Raw genomic sequence first — 22,021 nt, 5'->3', positions numbered from 1 at the left:
CTGCTATGAAGCCCATATATTTATAATATTTGTAGCTTTCTGTTATGTTAACTTTTTGATCATAATTATATATTCAAATCTATTTTATGTGCTGTTGGCATAGCCAGTCTTTCTTATGTATATTATTTGTGTGGTTATCTTTTCCTAGCCTTTCCTTTCAATCTATTTGTATCTTTTTGTTTAAAATGTGTATCTTATAGCATATAGTTGACCTTTTTTCTTTTTTAAACCCAGTGTGACAATCTTTGCCTTTTAATAGGAATTTCTAGTCTATTTTCATATAAAGTAGTTGATATGGCCATATTTAGTTCTGCCATTTCTCTATTTCTCTTCTAACTGTCTCACCTATTTTTTGTCCCTTTCCTTCTTTTTGGCATTCTTTTGTGCTATTCAATTTTTTTTAGTATTCTATTTGAATTTTTCATCGACTTCTAGTTACATCTTTCTGCATTATTTTTAGTGGTTACTTTAGTGATTACAATATATGCCTTTAACTTTTCCCAGTCTGCTTAAGAGTAATATTTTATTACTTCAGGTAAATCAAATTCATTTTCATATCTGCAGTTCCCAGGTGGTATTTGATATTAAATAAGAGATTGATAGATATTTCTTGAAAGAACAAAATCATAGGTATTTATTTATATTGTACCAAAAATAAACGGAATTAATTCCAGAAAAAAAAAATTTTGGTTAATGCAAGTTAACTGAAAATCACTTCAAGTTTTAAACATTATTACATTTTAGTGGATTTGAATTTACAAATCTTGTGATTTTCATATAAAATCAAGATTCTATGAATTATTTTATTTTCTATGTATTTGATATTTTTGTTGTAAAAAATGTGGACCTCTTTCTATCCTTAGTTTCTGAAGTTTCAAAAAAAATTCACTTTCAAATTTTAGAACAAGGAGACAGTCTTACTTTAATAATCCTGTATGATTTTGTGAAACTTCTAGCTGTTAATTGTCTTGGCTACTCTGCCCACATATCATCCTCATCCAATACCAAGCACACTGCCTTGGCTTTGTGTTCTTATTTACTGATTCATAATGTCCACAGTGAAACTCTGAATGTGTTCTTATAGTCTGTAGTAGACTGTGGGATGGCCTAGCTCTGAAGCCCAGCTTTGAGGGATGAAATATTTATTAGGTTCCAGAGTGGCAGAAGCATTCTTAGAGGAGTCTGGTTCCAGGACATCCCAAGGGAAGAGACCCAGTAGGAGATTCCTAGTTTCTAGGAGCCAGCTTCTGCCGGAAGCAAGACAGATGGACACTGGGCAGAAGATAAGAATGAAGCCAGAGGAAAAGGAGGTAGTTAAGCTCTCCTCAGAAAAGACATAAGAGTTTTATGAATACTGTGCTCCTTCTCACCAAAACAAAGCTTTCCTTCTTTTTTGGAACCAATTGCATGCTCACTCCAGTATTTCTGTTTAACATTCAAGTTTGTTTGGACACTTTTGGGAAATCTCCTTCATTTTTTGGCCACATAGCTACCTTATATGCTTGAATAATTGACTTCTATACGTTCTAGTTAGAAATGGTACATTTTTAGATCCCAGCTATTCGATAAGATTTCCCAGATTTGAGATTCCAGACATAAAGACCTTCCTGCAAGAATTCAGGTTTTCTGGGATTCACCGAAAATGAATGTCTTTGTATCATAGTGCACCACTGCATTCAGAATTGACTGCCCTGGCTGCTGCTGTATTGGAGGCTAGAGTTGTTCTTCCCAGACACAAATCCCTGAAGCTTATCCAGGCATTTGCATGCATTTTGAATCTGTGTAGTATAATGGTCAATAGGGAAAGCCTTGGAGTTTGAATCCTGGATGTGCCACTCACTGCCTGTGTGACTTCCTTGCAAAGGGAAGTAATCATATTACTTACCTCATGGGATGATTGTGAAGGTTGCAGATCTGTGTTAAGCCCTTAGCAGTGCTTAGCTCCGAGGTGGCCCTCTGGAGATGCTGCTCATTATACTTTCTTATGGTGGGAGAGTGGTGACGATGGTGATGATGGAGAAGAGGAGGAAGGAAGAGAACTCAGAAGAAGAGAAGGAGGTCTAAGAGGAGTGTGTGTATAGTGGGGTGGGGGTGGGGGAGAACATTAGTAGCAGTGACAACAGAAGGAGCTGGCTTTCTGCTTGTAAACACCCAATGTCAACTTTTTTCCTGGTGTCCTCTCAGAGTCAACATATGTTAACTCTGTAATTGTCTGAAGATCCTTCCTCCTCCATAAGTTCTTTCTCCTCATGTTTAAAAGGACTTTAGGAGGGACTGTCATAGCTTATCCCTCTTTTCATTTCCCCAGATCTTTCTCCCTCCTCAGATCAATCTTCCCCTGTTTCTGAGCTCTGCCCAGGCTTGATCCAGTTCCCAATTTTCTAACCCTTTTCTAATATATTATATACAGGAGATCTTTCATCCTAAAAGAAATTAAGAAGGAAGGAAACGAACATTTCTTGAACCACTGTGCCAGGCACTATGCTAGGTACTAATTTGGACTCATGTAATTCTCTTGAGGATTAACTTCACATGCTGAGAAGTCAGGACTTCAGAAGAGTTACGTACTTGCTCAGGGTTATGCTGCTAAGTGATCAAGATCTGAACACAAGTCTTTCTAACTCTAGAGCCTGATTTTATTCCTAACATGAGAGCACATGGTACCAGGAGAAGGAGGCAGACTGTATCTATGGAGGAGGGGAGAAGTCACTGAAGATGACAGCCTCACAGTATGGGTGGTCCCTGCCTGCTGTATCATAGGGTGTTACTTCCAGAGCTCAACACAAAGACAGTTCCCAGAGGTCTAAAAGTTCCAGAGAATTCGTATAGAGCCACCCCAGTCCTGTCCTGAAGGGAAAATTATAGACCAAGAGCAACCTGGGGGATTAGTGCTTTTGGCAAGAGACATACCACATTCTGAGTCAAGAATGTCATTCTTAACTTGGAGGTACAGGGCCCATTTGGTTATGAAAATCAGTTTATATTTTTGGAACATATGTCACTTCCATGTGGGTTCCAAGTGGTGACATTATTTTGGTCATTGTCAACTTTTCTGTTGATATTGGGAGGAGTTCTCAAGGAGAAAATGATAATAAAAGCCTATGTTGGCAGAATAGTAGGTTAACTGAGATATGGTCTGGTTGGTTCTGGACTAGCAAACTGAACTCCAAGGTCAACTGAGGACTCCGCAGCACTCTTAAACAATTCAACTGAACCTGGAGGGAGGGCAAGGTGGGGGCGGGCTTGGTCCTAATCCAACTGCATTCTGGTCAAGTTGGAACTGAGTTATTCTCAAGAATTTACTTGAGTAGTTCTCAGAGTTTTTCCATGTTGCTTCTCAGAGAACATGGAGCTCCAACCACATTCCAGTGATCCATGGACCACCCAGATTCATGACGTGCTTTAAAAACCTTGTGATATTTGTTGAGATTGACTCTTTTTGCAAAAAAGCTCAAACTAACCTGAACTGTTTGAAAGTCTGAAGAATATGGGATTGTCAAAAGACCGAAACCAAATAATCAGCTTGAATGTTGGGGAAAGGTCAGGTCATCTCTTAACAGGGAAAGTGTAAACCTCAAAGGCAGATATCCAGCCACCAAGGTGGACAGAGCATGTCATTCTTTTCCTGGGAGCACTATCCTTCTATCCTTTGAGACCTTTTGCTTATTTCTGTGCAAAGATGAGCCATTAGGAATTCTATCTTGGAAAGATAAATGTATATACAAATAGGTGTTCAGACCACACACACAAAAAATTGCCTTGGAAAGAGAATCTTCAGATAGCTCAGTGTCAGAAGGTCAAAGGAAAGAACATGTAGAAATTAAGTTAATAGGGATTTATTTCACTGAAAGAACAAAAATATTGTTATTAAAAAGAGCTCAAAGACTTAATGTTACTTGGGAAAAGAAAAGACATTGTACTTATACTACCTTTTTGTGACTGGAAGATTCTCATACTCAGTCTCTTGTAATCTGGCCCTCTAATCTTGGCCATTGCCCACCCCCATCCCCCAGTCAATGAGAACCCAAGCAGGGTGTATTTCTTTTCAAGATTGGGCTGCAGAGAAAACAAATTCCTCGTAATAGAAATAATGATTTGGAAGATCTTAGATCTTGTTCCCAGACAAAGTATTTGAAAAACATCGAGCAGAGACTCATAAGAAGTCCCAAGGGAATTGGAGTCCAGGAACTTTCATAAAGTAGTGAAGAAAAAAAATCAGCCCAGGGAGTTGGAGAAAGAGAAGCTAATGACATTTATTGAATCTACATTCTAGAAACAACTGAAATAAATAGAGGCTGGGAGAGAGTGTGGGCACGTTACTTGGGTTGTAGAGTGAGGCCTATGTCAAAGGTTCAGGGTGCTAATGTTCAGTCTCTGGCAGAACCTCCAAGAGAGCTTCTGTTGGGGTGTCACAGGTTGGGACCAGCTGTGGGGATGGGGCAATGCTTTTGTCGGACTTGGCTGGACAGGTCGGTTTGCTCAGGTAAAGGGAGCAAACCATAAGCCTGCATCAAAAACGGGGCAGCTCTCGGGAATGAGCTCGTCTTTCATTCTCTTACTGTAGACAATCCGTCTTTCTCTTCTTGCATTTTCTTCTCTTAAAAATAGCTTTTTATGATTACTGAGGATATCTGTGTCCTCTAAATTCAGGCTTGTCCTTCACCTTGACGTGTCCCAGCCTTCGAATGGCTGACTGTACCTCAGGGCATCTCCTGACCCTCCTTCCTCCTTCATCCCCTTTCTTGTCTTTCCTAATTTCAGCTCTTCAAGAGGACTGAGCCAGGCTTTCCTCTTGTGCCATCCTCCCCAGCCCTAAGTTGAAATTCTAAGTCAAGCTCTGGGTTGGGCTGCCTTGGGGTGAGGTGGTTCCCCTCCTCCACGATGTGGTGGGTGATGAAAATCTGGCCACACCCTTGCTTAGCTGGGCTGAAGATGGTGCCTGAGTGGGTCGTGATGCAGCAGCTTGTGGAGAATGCTCCTTTCCTGAGAAAAACAGTAGGCTAAACAAAGTGTGTCCTTTGAAAGGTATAGAACTTTGGTAGAAGTTTCCTGGGTAGGCAGTCTCCTAAAGCTGCTGTTTGCATACATTTTAGTGGCACAGCACTTTGGGTTGTTAAAGCTTTTTTTTTTTTTTTGCTTTTTTTTTTTTTCTGTACTAATGATAGACTCCATTGAAAACTCACTGCTTTGGCCAATCCCATGGGATGACCTCCATGTATTTGTGAGAAGGTAGGTCAGAAGGACAGTGTTTTGAGTGAGAGTATTTTTGTTTGTTGTTTGGTGCAGTCAAAACCTTGGTTGAGACAGAAGTTTTCATGCTCTTAACATAAGCAGTTGCAGCAAAGAAAATCCTCTCAGATTACTGTGGATTTCCTGTGTGAACCATAGGGCACTGTGCACATCAATGTTCATGGTGTCCAGCTGAAAACAAGATGGGCCCTCTGCCGAGCTATGATGCAACTTAGACAGGAGAACAGTTATAAATTTATACACACACACACACACACACACACACACGCACACCTTTGGAAGTTCATCTAGAGTAGAGATCTTCAAGCTGAGGTACATATACCCCTAAGACACAAAAAGATTCCTAAGAGTTGTGCAGACAGCTTGGAAAATCAAGTAAAGGTATCAATTTCTAGATTCTCAATTGCTATAGGTATTTGTTCTTAGAATTGTTCTATCTAAAGATGGGCCTTTGGTTCAGAACAACCCCTTCATAATTTTCATTCTACTGCTTTTTACCAGATAGGTATAACTGCACCCTCAGTCATCCCAAGAGTTACCACCCTGCTTTGCCCCAAGACATGAACTGTTTGTGGGCCAGTAAAAGCAGGTGCTGAGAACAGAGGCACTCTACGTCTCAGGTTCCACATCCCAGGGCCAGGTGGTTCCCAACTTTTTGCTTTCATCACAATTGAGGGAAGACTTATCAGATAGTTGATCACTCAAAATGATTCTTGGTGATGAATTCTATATTGCTTTTGATATACAACTCAGGAGAAGTTCAAAGCATTGAGTGATATATAGAACAAATTTCTTCCATTCACAACTTCTTTTTTTCTGTGAATAGGTTTATTAGAATTTACAGTTTTAAGAAGCTAAAATGGAAGCAGAACTATTGCTTGACCTGCCTCTTTTCTTGACCATATCTCCTTATTGATCTGGGCTAAATAAACTATTTGAGAAACCAAAAAGCCCAATTCATTCGTTGCCAACTACATTTCCAGTAAAATTTCATTTGTAATGTGTTTAATAATTATTTATCAAAATATGAATTTAGGGGCACCTGGATGGCTCAGTTGGTTGTCTGCCTTCTGCTCAGGTCATGGCCGGAGGGTCCTGGGATCGAGCCCAGGTCAGGCTTCCTGCTGGAGGAGTGATGTTTTTGCTTCTTCCACTCCCTCTGCATTCTCTGTCTCTCAAGTAAATAAATAAAATCTTTAAAAAAATTAAATTTATTTGTTTTTGGTGGATTACATACTACTTATCATTATGGCAAGCAAATTCAGGCAAAAAAAATTTTAAGACTTAGAGATTTGTGATCTCTAAGTCTTGTGATAGGACATAAAAGACACTTAATTTATATACATATTTTTGTTGCAGAGAAGTATGATAGGATGATCAATATAAGATTTCCAAATATAAAAATATATTGCACTACAGTATACATGAGAGAGTGGAATGGAAATATGAATTCAAGAAGAAAAATGGTGCAAAATTTCTAGCTATTAAAGAAGTTGTGTGCATGAATTTTAAACCGATGCTGGTGAGATCCATTCTTATGATGGTCCATCGGCTACATCTAGAATAGTGTTGCAGGGCACGTGGGTGGCTCAGTCGGTTGAGTGTCCAGCTCTTGATTCTTGAGCGTCTAGCTCAGGTCATAACCTCAGGGTCGTAAGATTGAGCCCCGCATTGGACTCCGCACTCAGTGGGGATTCTGCTTGAGATTCTCTCTCCTTCTCTCTCTGCCCCTCCCCCACTCATTCTCTCTCTCTTTCTCTCTCTCACTCTCAAATAAATAAATCTTTTAAAAAATACAAAAAATAATGTTGCAACTGTTTTTATTTTATAGGTCACCATGTACGATGTTCCAAATTATACTTTGCAACTGTTTAAAGAGAAAATGAAAAATTTTAGATGTTAATTTGTTAAAAAAAAAAAAAGGAGACAAGGTACACATAATTTAAAAACCATTCCTGGGGGGTATGAGAGCAGACATCGGCAGGCTGCCATGCTTAGGTGTCTGTTGGGAGAAGGGTTACATATTAGAGTCAAAAAGCTTATTAGCTCTGTGACTTTGCACCAATTACTTAAATGGACCTAATTTGATTTTCTTTTACAACAGAACCAATACTTACTAAACTGTGGTGAAGTAAGTGACTCGATGTGCACAGCCCTCTTAGCAGAGGGTCCCTGATGTAATCAGCATCATTATCTTCCTCCCCATCCACTTCCCCCAAGGCTGTATGATCCCTCTTTCCATCCCCTCTTTCTCCTTTCCTCCCTCACCCCATGTGTATACAAAGTTGGCCTTATCTTATATCCTCTATTAAATATATTTGATTAACATTCAAAAGGTCCTAAAGTATCTTCTGTAAATTCTCATCCAATGAATGAAAAAATACATATGTCTATGTTCCAAGCACTATTATGGCACTAGAGATAACTGTGAATAGAAAAAAGACAAAATCCCTGTCGTCACAGGGCTTACTAAGTGCACAGTGATGAGGCTGCAATGGCAGCCCCAATCAGCAAGGTCCTTTCACTCCCAAGAGACTAGTTAGATTTCTGTGGATTGGTCCATTTGTCCATCCACCTGTGTACCCAACTGGCCAGCCATCCAATTACAAATTGTATTGAGAAACTCCTAAATGTTAGGGCCCTGATTTGGCATTCTTGTTCTGAAAGTGACCACAACAACACTCTGTTTTAATAAAATCCCTTTTTACACCCTTATCACAATATGTTTGGAGATTAATTGCATCATGTGTCTGTTTGGAGGTTAAAAGCAAATGCCCCTGTTTTCTTTAATTTTTGACTCTTTCCTATTTGTTTAAAATATAGAGTACCTTTTGAATGATTCAAGCCAATTTGTGTATTCCTTCCAAATCAATAATTTGTTTTATTGAGACTTGCTCCCAGAATGCAGTTCAAAAAATATTTAAAATGATGGATTTGGGGATGGGAAATGGTTTGGGCACTCAGCGGGATTCTTCTCCTACTTGATTTTCAAACTGTATCATGGAATGTTGTTCTCCCACCTACTTGGAGAACTAGTCTCCCGTAAATACAGCACTGAGTTAGTTTTATCCAGATTTTATCCAGAAATTTAAAAATAACTCCAACACTCCCAGTTTTCCTCTCTCTACCCAATTCTCATTGATACAGGTCTTCAGAGAAGCCAAAGTTTTTAAGATGAGGTATTTCAATTTCAAGACCCTTCCAATTTCAAGACATTCCTTTAAGCCAGAGATCTTTTATCAAAGATAAAGAAAAATATTTTTTCTTTTTTTTAATTGAGATAAAGTTCACAAAATAAAATTCACTGTTTGAAATCTTTTAAAGTTTATAATTCAGTGGTTTTTAGTGTATTCATAATGTTGCACAACCAACATCACTAATTCCAGAACATTCCATCACCTCAAGAAGAAACCCTGGACCTTCCAATTCTCTCCTCCTCCAACCCCTGACAATTACTGCTCTATTTTCTGTCTCCATGGATTTGCCTATTCTGGGTTTTTTGGTATTATATAATATGTGACTTCCTTCACTTAATATAACGTTTTCAATGTTCATCTATGTATCAGTACTTCATTCCTTTTTATTGCCAAATCCAATGTAGCACATTCTGCTTGCCCATTCACCAGTTGATGGATGTGCGGGTTGTTTGCACTTTTTGGCTACTCTGAATGTTTATGTACACATTTATGCATGAACATAGTGTCAGTTCTCATGGTATATACCTAGGAATGGAATTGTTAGATCATATGGTAATTCTGTGTTTAACTGTTTGAGGAACTGCCAAAATGTTTTCCATAAAAGTTGTACCATTTTACATAAAAATATTTTTATACGTATTTGCTGTTGTGTGCAAAGTATTTCTTTCTATACTAATGGGTCCCTTTCCTAATTTCAAAGGTGAAAAAACAAAATGAAACCAAATGAAACAAAAACTCACTCGAGGGAATTTTAACTTGGATTTCCAAGGGCAAATGTTATGTAGTAGAAAGTGCCGCTTAACAAAATGAAGCAATAATTTTTTATAGAAGCATTACATACACATTTTTTCACTTCTCAAAAATATATTTATAACATAAATAACTGGAAATTGTTTTTATTTCTAAGAATGAAATTGATATTTATTTGTTTAATCATCACTAAGATTCTCATCAAAAAAATTGAATTCCCCTTTTAGAAAATATTTCCATTACTATGAATGATGAAAGTCATTGTTTTCAACATTATAATGCTTGTTGTGTCTTAAAAGGTATCTTTATATTTAAAATGTTGTGTCTTACATCCTTTTTATATGTAATTACACCCTGTTTTATATGTAACATATCCAAACTTTAAACCCAGGACATAGAACCTCACTTATAAGTCAGAGTCTTCTGGAAGAGAAGAGAAACCTGACAGAGTTTTTTTTAAGTATCAAGACTTGAAGTAACCCATGCACATGGCTTCAGTAAGGTGCTCATTCAGGTGGATCAAACCCTTGGCCACAGATCCCTGGTGAGTGTCCTTAGTGCGATCACTTGCTTTTCAATAATTTCTCCTAACCATGGTTTTATGGTTATGAATTGTCTGAATGTTTCATGTGTCAAAAAGCCAAATTTTTCCAGAAATCTATGCATTATGCATGCTTTTTTGTGTGTGATTCATTTTTGTTAAACACCAATTCTCTCTACTCTCACTGAATCACACCACATCATCACCAATGGGAAAGACACTCATCTAAAGGCTGTAGATTGGTGCTCTCTTACTAGGTGTGAATAGTAAAGACTTTCCTGATGTCCAGTGCAGGAGGGGCCCTCTAATTAGCAGAGATACTAGAGGGCACTTCACTAGTATGGTAGGCAGGATAATAGCCCCTGAGGAGGTCCGCATCCTAGTCCGTGGGTCCTGACAATATGTTCTGTCACAGGGCGACAGGGAATATGCTTGTGGATGACATGAAGCTTGCTCATCATCGGACCTTGGGGAGATTACTCTGGGTTATCTGGATGGACCCAGTGTAATCACAATGGTCCTTAGAAGTGAAAGAGAGGGAAGGGGAGTGAGAGGCAAAAGAGATGGGACAATGGAAGCAGAGGCCAGAGGGATAGACAGCCATTGCTGGTTCTGAAGATGGAGGAGACCATCTGAACTATTTAACTCTTCCCTAACTGGTTCCTATTATTTTCCTTCCCTTACAAACCATCTCCCCAGTCCAGATAGGTTTTCTTCCCTCCTCCCTCCTTCCAGTTGGTTCCACTTAATGTCATCCAGGGTACGCTAGTCTTTGCACTGTCTCTGAACAAAGCTGCCTCCTTCCTTCACTCCTCTGCATTTCATTCAGAGAGTCGCCTCCCTTCCCTCAGCTACTTATCTGGGTCTCACCTTCAGGGTGTCCCCAGGGCCCCAGACCCAGTGGGGACCCCACTAAACGGCTGTGAGTACTTCTTGACTGATTAGCAAGAGGGAAGGTAATGATGACAGCCAGAGAGAAGATAACATTTATCTTGTCACAGATGACAGCTGCCTATTAGAAATAAAAAGAAGCTTTCTGGGATTTATTCCTTTGTTCTTTCTCTGTTTGGTTTGTTTTGCATGAAAATGAGCAGTTTAAATTAATCTCCTTTTTTGCTATTTCATAGGTCACTTATGTTCATCCTCTTTTCTGTACAACATGTATATGGGGTAAGTACATTAATTAGCTCTAATTGCATGCATTACTCTCATTATAAATCTTTTTGTTTCAAACAAGCCACTCGGTAGGACTCAGTTTTCTCATCTGCAAAGTGAAGGGCTGGACTAGGTGAACTCTGAGGTTTCTTTTCTATTTTACAGTCAAGACTACTTAGCAAATAATTGCCCACATATTGGAGATTTCTTTATTTTATGACATAATCTTTTGTTAAAATCTTTTTTGTTTTGTTTTATTTTTTGTTTTGTTTTGTGTTGTTTTGTTGTTGATGGAGAGGGGCAGGAAGCAGCTAGGTCACTTCGAGATTAAATCAAGAAGTATAAGATTAAATGTGAACATTTTGACTCTGGAGAAAGAGAAGCCTAGAATATTCTGTAACGAGATCTCTTTCTTCTGCTTTCTCACTGAGGAATCAGAATTACTAAACCCCACCCCAGGCGTTTCTGGGAAATCACACCATGGACCGCCTGTAAGGTAGACCTTGAGACAACTGCATGGGTTCAGTCACGATAGAGCACATCCCCATCGTACATCCTCTCTAGCTTGGATTTATCCAATCTAATTTCTGTGATTATTTAAGTTAATAACATAGGTCTTTTCAAAGCCAGTCAAAATAGGAAGTTGCCTTCTGGTCTCCTTTTTCTACCAGTCAGGAACAGAAAGCACAGGCGTCAGGGAATCAGAAGCTCTCCCCAAGCAGTCATAGTTCACACGCATTTGAGAGCCTCATCTGAAATAATGAATGGAAACCCACTGAAATATATATGTCTGGATTTTTTCTTTTACCTGATTTCTCCATGTTTATTTCTATATTACATTACTTTTTCCATATTGTAAGAGTCTATACAGAGTCCTAAATTTAACTTCCTTTATTTCTTATGCTCCATATGAGTGAATAAAATTCTTGAACCAGACTGTTCTAGCCTGGACCCTCCTAGCGGGTTGTGCTGTATAGAGGTTTTAGAGATTTTGCCCCAAAAAGTAGCTTATACTGTAGTTGGGTTTGAAAGGTGGTGATGTAAATCAATGCAGTAGCTACAGAAGGCAACTTGGCATTATCCATCCGAATTGCAAATGCATAGTCCTGTTGAACACAGGTATTTTCCTTTTTGGAATTTGTCATACATATTTATACTGACTTGGGCATAAAGAAAATGCCCAAGAATACTGGCTTCAGGGGAGCGTTCTGTAACAAGAGAAGGGAGATAACTAAACACCCATCAAGAAGGTCTGGTTATTGGGGAGAGCACGTATTGCATGGAGCACTGGGTGTGATGCAAAAACAATGAATACTGTTACGCTGAAAAGAAATTTAAAAAAAAAAAAAAGAAGAAGGTCTGGTTAAACAAGCTATAGTACTTCACGCGATGGAGAGGGGTTCTGTTAAACTGGAATGATTTTGAAGATGTCTGATTAAGAAAACAGAAAGGGACAGAGAAATACACCCTTTGGGTTAAAATAAAACAAGACCAAAATGGCCAAAGAGTGCATCTGTGTGCATGTACATATGCCTGGATGTACACGTGGGTGTGTATGTGCGCGTGTATGTCTGCATGTGTGTGCGTACGTGTGTACATGTGTGCGTGTATGTTTACATGTGTGCACATACGTTTGTGTGTGTATGTGTATGTGATCATGGCATGGACATGCTTGTAACTGTCCAGACCCTGAGTGAGAATAGTGACTGCCTCTCCTGAGTTGGAAAAGAAGATTTCTTCTTCCATTATCCTTTTGCCCTATTTGAACTTTTAATTTTATGCAAATGTTATTTTTCAAAAAAAGAAAAAATAGAGGCAGAAATGTAGGACTGGTTATTAATCTAGAAATTAATAACTTCTTAAACATTTTATTCACGATAAATTTGTTTAAAAATATCTGAGATAAAATGGATAGGAACTTTTCCATTTTCCTCTTTGAGGAGCAACATTAGTTTTTGAGAATGCCAGTGTGTTCCTGGTGAATATGGTTTATACACTGAATGTTGCCTTGTCTGGGATATGGTCTTTATCTTTTTCAAATGGGTTTACATGACCTGTTTTTGAGATGCAGCTTCTTCCTTTACAAATGCCTCCCCCTTTTAAGATGGCATTTATTGGGAAACATGTAACGTAGAAGAATTTCAGAGACTAAAATGATCTCTTGTCTTTTCTCTTATCAGTACTAGTCAAAGCTTTATATGCAACTATTTCTTTTTCTTTATTAGAATCTGCTAACTTATCTAATTTATTTTAAAACGATTCTTTCCTGAAATATAATTTTGCTACAAACATCTCTGTGATGCTTGGCACACAGTTAAGTAAAAAAAAAAAAAGCCAAAACAAACAAACAATAAGAGAACAAACTTGCCTTTATTATCAAGCCAGCTAATCAACCAACCTTCTTTTTCTGGTTGTTTTGATATCTCACTGAACACATAGTAATGAATCCCAACCTTAAGTGAACCCAAGTGTTCAGACTAGTTATTTTAAGTGTTTTTATGCTGTCCTGGACCTGGGCTATTTCATTTTTTTTTCACCTTATCAGAGTTTTGAACTTGATGTTTCTGCATTCATAGATAACAATGTGACTCAAACCTCAAGAGGTATATATTTCTGAAACTTCAAATACATTCTTTAACTTAACTCTTGTCAAGGTTTACATTCTTATATACTTTCAATGACCCTAAGGAGTTTTGTTTATAATAATGTCTTTTTTATTAATGCTCAATTTAAAGATTTTTTTTTGATTGCCTCTGAGCATATTTTCCCATAAAAAAGAGGTCTAAATTGTGTGATTGAAAAATAATGCATTTTGGATAGACTCTTTTCCCTCCCATACACATATCACATGTATATATTCCTATGTACACTACTCAGATGTATTTACATATATGCTTATGCACATAGGTGTGTATGTATGTATAGAGGTCTCTCCATCAGAACTATAACTATTGGTTCAAATGTTTTAATGTTCCCCGCCATACTTTGGCATAAAAGCTTAAATTTATAGGGGCGCCTGGGTGGCTCAGTGGGTTAAAGCCTCTGCCTTCGGCTCAGGTCATGATCCCAGGGTCCTGGGATCGAGCCCCATATCGGGCTCTCTGCTCGGCAGGGAGCCTGCTTCCTCCTCTCTCTCTCTCTGCCTGCCTCTCTGCCTAGTTGTGATCTCTATCTGTCAAATAAATAAATAAATAAAATCTTTAAAAAAAAAAAAGCTTAAATTTATAGCCTTGAGTGTAAAAGATCTATCAATCATAGAAATGTGTGGTTAATACGTAAGAGTTGCAGTGAGGGCTGGACCAGCAAGATGATGAACTAGGTGAAGTTTATCCCTGGTGCCCTTCTGATATTCCTATCCACACTCTCAGCTCCTAGCATCTGGAGCTGCTTTTGTCACTATTCCCTCCCAACCCACAGCCCAAGGCTCTGAAGGAATGCTCAGTGTCCATTGTCAACGCAGGTGCCTCATGGTGGCTGTTTTGTTGTTAAGGGGTCAACTTATGGAAACAGTTACTCTGGGATTATGCTTTTGTACTGAAGTGACAGATGACTCTGGATATAGACAATGAGGATTTGTGAGAACAAGGGGCTGATTCTTCCCAAAGGATGTGTGTGTGTGCGTGTGTGTGTGTGTGTGTGTGTGTGTGTGTGTGTGTTTGGAGGAAGCATGAACATTAAGAAAATATGAGAGTGTGGAGTAACTCTTTAATGAAAATTTTGGAGGGAAGTTAGGGAGAAGTGGAGAAAGTGTCCAAATGATTCAAATTCAAGAGCTTTCTGGTTGAGAGACACATTAGAAGAACCTTCTTGGAGTTTCAGCAACTTGCAGGAAACAGTTGTCACGTGATGTCCACAGCTGTGACTATAGCAGTGACCAGGAAGGACTCAGCGTTCTTGGAGGGGAAGTAAGAGGGTCCTAAAAAGCAGCCGAATTTATAATCTAAGTGAGACACCATTGTGTGCTTACAGTTTTCCTAACCATATAACTTACACTCTAAGATTATGCACAACTTGGTAAGTGATATCTTACTAGGAGAGAGACATTACAGAAGATTCTGGCCAGTGAAAAGTGAGTTCAGAAGCAGGCTTTTTTTTTTTTCTTTTTAATGCTAGCTCACATGAACTTTTATTTTGCTCGCATAAGCATCTTCCCTCTTATCAAGCCACAGTGTAATTTCTTTGCCTTTTTATATATCAACATTAGCCTTTTCTTTTCACAAATCCAAAGGTCAAAGTATACTGTGGAATTCTCATGGGTTAGGGAAAGCAAGGTGTTTGTTATAATGTACACAACAGGTACCCAGCTAAGTGAAGAATACTGCTTTACTAAACCAGATGCTTCACTTTCCAGAGTGGAAAGAAGTTTGTGGGTCCTTGCGGAGGAAGAGATTGCGCAGTGTGCCAGTGCTTTCCTGAAAAAGGGTCTCGGGTAAGTGACGTAAAAATCCGCATGGCTGGTGGGAGGGAGAGATGGGGAGTTGCTAATCAAAGGGCATGAAGTTTCAGTTGTGCAAGGTGAGTACACTCTAGAGATCTGCTGTACAAAGTCTTCCTACAACCAACAATAATGTAATGTTCACTTAAAAATTTGTGGCAAGGGTAGATCTCTTATTAGGTGTCCCTACCACACTAACATTTTTGAAAAAAGACCCACATAGACAGCATACTGGAATTTGAGGTTTTGTGAATGCTTCATACTAAGGAGTCGCAGATTCTTGGCATGCTCTGGTAATTGTCAGTGTTAATAGGTTTCACAATTAAAGTTCTTTATATCCGATAAGAGATCCCAATTATATTACACTATGTGTCATGCTTGGAAATGCAAGCTGTGATTCACCCAGTGTTTTCTAGTCTTGTGAACTGCCTTATGCAAAAAGGGTCCTCGTGTCAAATGGTCCATACTTGGACACCACCATCTTGAAACTCAGGTTGCATATCAGCATTTTAAAGGCTCTGAGAAGTACTGCAGTGAGGGGGGAAAGAAGGCTTGTTTAATCTTACTTAAAGTGGTATATCCGGACATTTGACTACAAGACTGTTTTTTGGATAACATCTATTGAGATCACATAGAATAGAATTCTATAGTTGAAGTGATAGCTGCTTCTCCTGTGCCAGGCACTGTTCTGTGTTCTGAAAGTTCTTCAGCTCTCTGGCTCCTCATGACAACTCTCTTACCATCATATCATGCAGAAGATCAAAGCTCAGAGAGGTTTAGTGTCTTGATCAAGTCCACCCGGGATGGCCCCCCCCGGGTGACTGTGCAAGATTCTCTATCCTGCCATGCACAATAGGCCTCTTAGCTACTGTGTTTCAGATCATTTGAACATTTATGGACTTCTTCCTTATATTCTGACAGCAGCAGTTGGCTGCCCACTAACTCATTTGTGCTGGAGCATTAGATCAAATGATTCTTCTGATTTAAAATACTCCCACAATCTTACAAGAAAAGAGCATGCTTCAGAAACTTCAGTTTTTTTGAGTCAGAGCAATGGTTCTGTTGGAACGTGTCTATATCAATCCTATAGAGCATGACACTCAAAAAGCAGAATTCAGTAAAGATCAGTCTACAAGGATGCAAAACATCTCCTAAGAGAAGGGACCTTATATTTTCCCCACAGCTTCACTTTATCTGCACACAATACATGGGCAATATGTCAGAGGTTCCTCTGTTCAGCTCTCTCCCTGAAAGCTGCCATTCTATTGAGTTTCTGCTCTGGCAAGTCCCTTTCTGTTCAAGACGCTTTGTTTTGTTTAGCACTTCCCAAGCTTTGGCGCTCAGAATTTATCTTGAGCTTTTCCAAGTTGCCTTCATGATATAATTTAAAAACAAAAGGGGCAAACTTCGAATTTTAAAATAAGTCCTGGGAAAATACTGTAGAGCATGGTGACTGTAGTTCATAATACTGTTTTGTATATTTGAAAGTTGCTGAGGGTAGGTCTTAAAAGTTCTCCTCCCAAGGGGAAAAGAAAAAAAAACACAGTAGCGGTGTGATGAGAGATGCTAAGGAAATGCGTCATGGTGATCATTTTGCAATATACACATGTATCAGATTTTGATGCTCTATACCTGAAACTAACATAATGTTATATGTCAATCATAGCTCAATAAAAAATTCTTTTAAAAACTAAGGATGTCTAAAGCTAACAAACTAGGAAGTACTTAAGTCTCTTTTACATAAATGTACATGTTATTTGGGGATGGGGGAAGCCTGGATTTCATGTGAAATTTTTTAATAAAAACATATGAAGACCATGTAAATGAGAAGAAAAAGAAACAAGTGCATCTAAATATTAAGACCCTTTGAGTTTGAGACCCAAGAAAAATGGATCGATCAGCTTTAGGAGAGGAAGGGGACGGGTGCACCAGAAAACAAGGAGGAACAGTTGCTTGGATAAAGCTCTGATTTAATGAGGCTGAGAGTTATTTTTAGTGGGGACATTTAGTGATGTCTAGAGAGATTTTTTGGTTATCACGGCTGGGTCGGGGGGTGCTACTGGTGTCTAGAGAGTACAGGCCCAGGGTGGTGCTCAGCACCTGCAGCACAGGCCAGCCCCTACCCCCAAACTTACCCGTCTCCAAACACCCACTGTGCTGAGGTTGGGAAGCCCTGCTGGAACGCGGCCACAGCTCTGTGAGGCTGCTTTGACACGTAGTTTCATGTTTCCCTGCAAAGCACCTGAATTTCCAATTGCTAGTGTGTGGAAGAGGCAGGAGCCCCGCCCTGGTAGCTGACTTCAGTTGCAGCGTTTGACCCACAATCACGAGAGGATGACGACGCTCGGATTCAAACACCAGACCTTCCTCATAACTTTGTGAGCCCGGGGCACCCGAGCCTCAGTTTCCTTGTATTCCCACCATTAGTCCTTTCTCTTGTGTTTCCTGGGATGTTCAGCAGTCACCAGCAATGCACCTGGCGTCCCATAACGCAGTGTCCGGGGCCAGGGGTTGCGAGGGCTGATGAGACGGGCCGCACTCTGCCGTCCGTGTCCCCGTTCCTGGGTGGTCAGGGAGAGCAGAATGCACACCGGTCCACCTCTGCCCTTTCCAGCTAGACGGCCCCCACGCGCAGGCTGCGAGTTGCTGGCGGCGGTTTCCAGCTGGGAGTCTGGGAGCTCAGCTTGTGCATAACTGGAAGGTGGTACGGGCGTGAGGGCTTCCGAGGGCTCCCAAGGGCTCAGCAGTCAGCCAACCCACATACCATCTCGGGGCTGTGGTGACAGCTCAAGGGGGGCTAGAGAAACAGGAATAGACCCAGTTTTGGAGGCTTGAGGAGCCGCCCAAGGGGGCAGAGCCTGTGAGTGGCACAGCCAGGCATTCCTCAGAAGGAAATTATTCCCCTTTTCGGGGTGAATGCCCGAGTGAGTAGTTTAAGCCCCTATCAGAACTGCTGTGTCTGGAGCAACTGCTGGGAAGCCAGGCCGGCCGTGCCCTGGAAAGACCGGGGTTAGGGCTGGAGCCGCGGACCCACGTGGGAGTTTGAGGAGGAGCTGGGGTGTATCTGGGGCAGGGAACCAAGGACTGACAGTTCTGACAAAGTGAAGTTCAGCTGCATCCATGGACCGTGGAGGCCCCAACTCTAGCTTCACCATGTTTTCCCACCAGCCGTCCCTGCTGCTTTCCTTTCGCTGGAGACGCCCCCCCCCCCCCCCCCCCCGCATCCCCGCCCCAGCTGCAACTGTTGAGCCGCTCACTCCCTGGAGCATAATCTGAACCTTCTCACCTGCCTACCCCTTTCTGGAATGTCTTCCCACTTGCACTCAGCCTCTGTCTTTCCTGCCCTCCCAAGGAGCTCTGTGGAGACCCCAGCCCTCCCAAGGGATCCCCTCCACCTCCCCTCCAACTCCCCCCAGCCAGTGCTGATGCCCCTGGTGGGGACTCCATTCCCTTCCCTCATACTGCTCGTACCTGCAGCTCTGTTTGGGTGTGAGCATGGATGCCCTTGACCCTCTTGCTGAGATCATAAGCACGCCCTCCTTCAAGGTGCTCGTATGGACGCATGTACAGTGTTGATGTTGGCTCCTGGCCCACAGTGGACACCCTAGAATTGAAGCTGCTTACTTGTGTTTCACCCCTTAAGAACTGGGGGTCAGTTTCTTGTACTGCTTCGAAATGATAACGTTACATGGCACATTAAAACAGTTAGTCATAAATCAAATATGTTAAAACCAGCCTGGGCAGGATCGGGAGCCTGGGTGGGTAGCCATGCTGTCCTAGAGCATGCCTGCAGGGACACCTACCATATCTGAAGTGGGGGATCAGAGTTAGCAGGGAGCCCCTCACCCCCATCCTCCCCACACCCACACACGTACATCTTTAAGCCTGTTACTAAATGCATTATCTCATGTAAATTCAAATTCCTTTGTGGTTTCAGGAAGGGCCAGAAATAAGTGCCTTGAGCAGTGGCAGCAAACAGCCTTTTAAGGGCTCAGGACCATCCTGGAAAGAGCTCCAGGTGGAGGGTGGGAGATTGGAATGCCTATGGCTTCTTCTTTGGGGTTCAGAGTCTCAGCTGGGAAATAAATGTTTGTCCTGTGGGGCTGATCCAGTCCCTCCCAGCCCTAACAGCCTCAGGTTCTGTGATGTGGGCGTGGCCTTTTACATGTAACAGCTATATAATTGGCTTCCAAAATATTTTGTGATTATGCCCTAACATCTCCCCTAACTCCATGGTAGTCCCTCTTTAAGGACATGAATGAGGTGGCATTGGGCAAGATTTCAAGGTTTTCTTTACTAATTTCAGCGGAGGAATCTTCACGTTTTTGATGGCTGCCTCCTTGCAGGGGAAATTATGTGTCTTTACAGAATAGGATGGGACCTTTTACAAGTTCCACTTTAGTAACTAGAAGGATACTAAAGACTCTTTCTACAGCTTTTTCCAGAATAAAATATATACCTATACTGTCTTTTGTTCAAGGGAATCTAGCAGCTGTTGAACTGTTAACTGTCATAGTAAGAACTTTATAATTTGATGGTTTTTATACAAGGGGTCAAGAGTTTAAAACTCAAGACCTGTCTTAGTTTTTGCGGTTTGAAAGCTAAAATCACACATTAGCAAATCAGTGTTTCCTATGGGAATTTTAAATCACAAAAAATGTACAAGTATTTTTCCCCACAATCTCATTCATTTGTCTCACACACTCCTAAGAGCCTGCATTCCATGATAAAAATGGAATTTGCTTGGGGGAATTTAATTATTAACATTTTTCATTGTTAAATTATTTGCACACAAAGTTCTAGAACTCTATCTCTTTATCCCTCACACAGCTGTATTCCAGTACACTGTAGCCTGATAAATGGTACAGAGCAATTAGTTTTAGATCCCAAAGTTCCCATAACTCATTTATGCTATATTTTGGTGTAGGCCGATTCCAATGACAACTGACAAATTTGAGCTGTCACCAACCCCTTAGATTTTTGGTTCTACTTTCTTCTTTTCCTTCCACATCTTTCTCTTCCAAGAACGCACTCCCTAGCTCATGTTGTCTCTGTTGGAGAATTCTCTGAGAAATGAAGCTGTGCCTGAGGGAAGTCTCAGGGGCTTTCAGGGCACAGCAGGTAACTCGAGGGAGGGGCCCCAGGAAGGGATATTGGCCTCAGGGACCTTACGGAGCTATATATATAGTGCATTTGTCACGGAAAGGCATCAGGACCCAGAACTGGAGAAAATATAGTGTCTACAGAACAAATTCCCCAGTACAATTTAGCTCACCAGCTGTTTATGACTTTGGCTTTGCTGGTTAAATGTTCCCCTGTCAGGAATAGTAACTTTGATTTCTGAAGAATGAAAATTTGCAGAAGTGAACAGAATAGATCTTCAGTTGCAGAGGCTGGAGGGAGTATTTCTGAGCAGGGCGTGGGAAACCAAGTGGGGAGAGTGAGGATACATGTCTATCATTTTATACTATTTGGTCTATTAATAATCATAGTGGTAGAAGTTATAGTAGTAGCTTGTGTCCATATACAAGAATGGCTCCAGTGAACTAACACGGCTTTCAGTATGCTGACAGAGCTCTCTCTCTCTAAATCTAGCATTTGTGCTTGAGAAGGCAGGAGAGAAAACCAGCTTATATTTGGCTATTATGTGGTAGAACATGTTGTTTTTCCAAGCAGGCCAGGTGTGCCGAAGCTCACCGGGGGGGTCCTAGTGGCGGTGTGGTTGTGAAGGTAGGTTTTGGCGTATCTGCCCTGATCAGTCACCTCATTAAATGGCCAGTGATTTGCAGCAGAGCCTTTGGCCTCCGCATGTGGAGTTCAATTCCATAGCAACGAAGACTGCTGAGCTCTGCGACCCAGCATGAGCTGAGGCCAGGCGGCCGCAGAGCTCAGCAAATGTGGGGACTACGCTGAACTTGAGAGGATCAAGGTCATTGCCAAAGGGGAGACAGTCTTGTTGGTGGTGAGAAATAAGGGCCAGCAATACAGGTGCTTCCCAAAGCAGGCCATATTCCCTGCAGAAAATATGAAACAGTATTTGTAGCTCTAGAAAACCTCTCTAGGGCAAGGGTAACATCTGACTAAATTAATTAAAATGCTGAATTACAAAGAAAGTTAAAGTAGATTTCTTCTTTCAAATACTATTTTCAGTAAATTGCCAAGAAATCCCCGGGAGAAACAGCTATGTCTCAAAGGTGCTAATTTTTTTCATTCCTCTGTCCTAGAGCTCATCGGCAATTCATTTGGCAGATGGCCATTCATTTATCCCATTCATTCATAGTCCTTGAGCATTTGCCCTGTACCTGCCATCATGAGGCTTTGATGAGTAAGGAAAGGTCCTTGTGGCCTGGAACTCAGAGACCAGAAGAAGGGACCAAGATGCACGTTCGGCCATTATTTCTGGGTGTCCGAGGAGTGCCAGGCACTGTCAGGAACTCGGGGGGCATCAGGGTAAGAACAGACAGAAAGCAAGGATCTCTCCCTGGGAGAGCGGTTGGGGTTGGGGGGTGAGGCGGAGACAGCAGTGGAATCAGAGGCCATCTAGTGATGGCCTGGCAGCATGTCCTGTCAGTCCCTAGGGCAGCCACAACAAATTACCACATGCTTGGTGGCTTAAAACCAGAGAAATGTATCTTCTCGCAAGTTCTTGAGCCAGAAGGGCACAGGCAAGGTGTTGCCATTGCCATACTCCCT

At 41.0% G+C, this 22,021-nt stretch overlaps 1 protein-coding gene across 3 annotated transcripts in view; it reads left to right on the top strand.

Moving 5' to 3' along the window:
• Positions 1–22,021, top strand: part of COL4A4 (collagen type IV alpha 4 chain) — a 121,912-nt gene that overhangs the window by 7,375 nt on the left and 92,516 nt on the right. For all 3 annotated transcript variants that reach the window (XM_032857371.1, XM_032857372.1, XM_032857369.1), the window contains exons 2-4: positions 9,589–9,741; positions 10,866–10,908; positions 15,245–15,322. In XM_032857371.1, the coding sequence (XP_032713262.1) occupies positions 9,680–9,741; positions 10,866–10,908; positions 15,245–15,322 (183 nt within the window). In that variant the 5' untranslated portion in view covers positions 9,589–9,679. The remainder of the gene's footprint in view (positions 1–9,588; positions 9,742–10,865; positions 10,909–15,244; positions 15,323–22,021) is intronic.

The sequence above is a fragment of the Lontra canadensis genome, unplaced genomic scaffold (genome assembly GCF_010015895.1).
Source record: "Lontra canadensis isolate GAN:19392208 unplaced genomic scaffold, GSC_riverotter_1.0 scaffold13, whole genome shotgun sequence".
Lineage (NCBI taxonomy): Eukaryota > Metazoa > Chordata > Mammalia > Carnivora > Mustelidae > Lontra > Lontra canadensis.
This window is presented reverse-complemented; position numbering and strand designations above follow the sequence as displayed.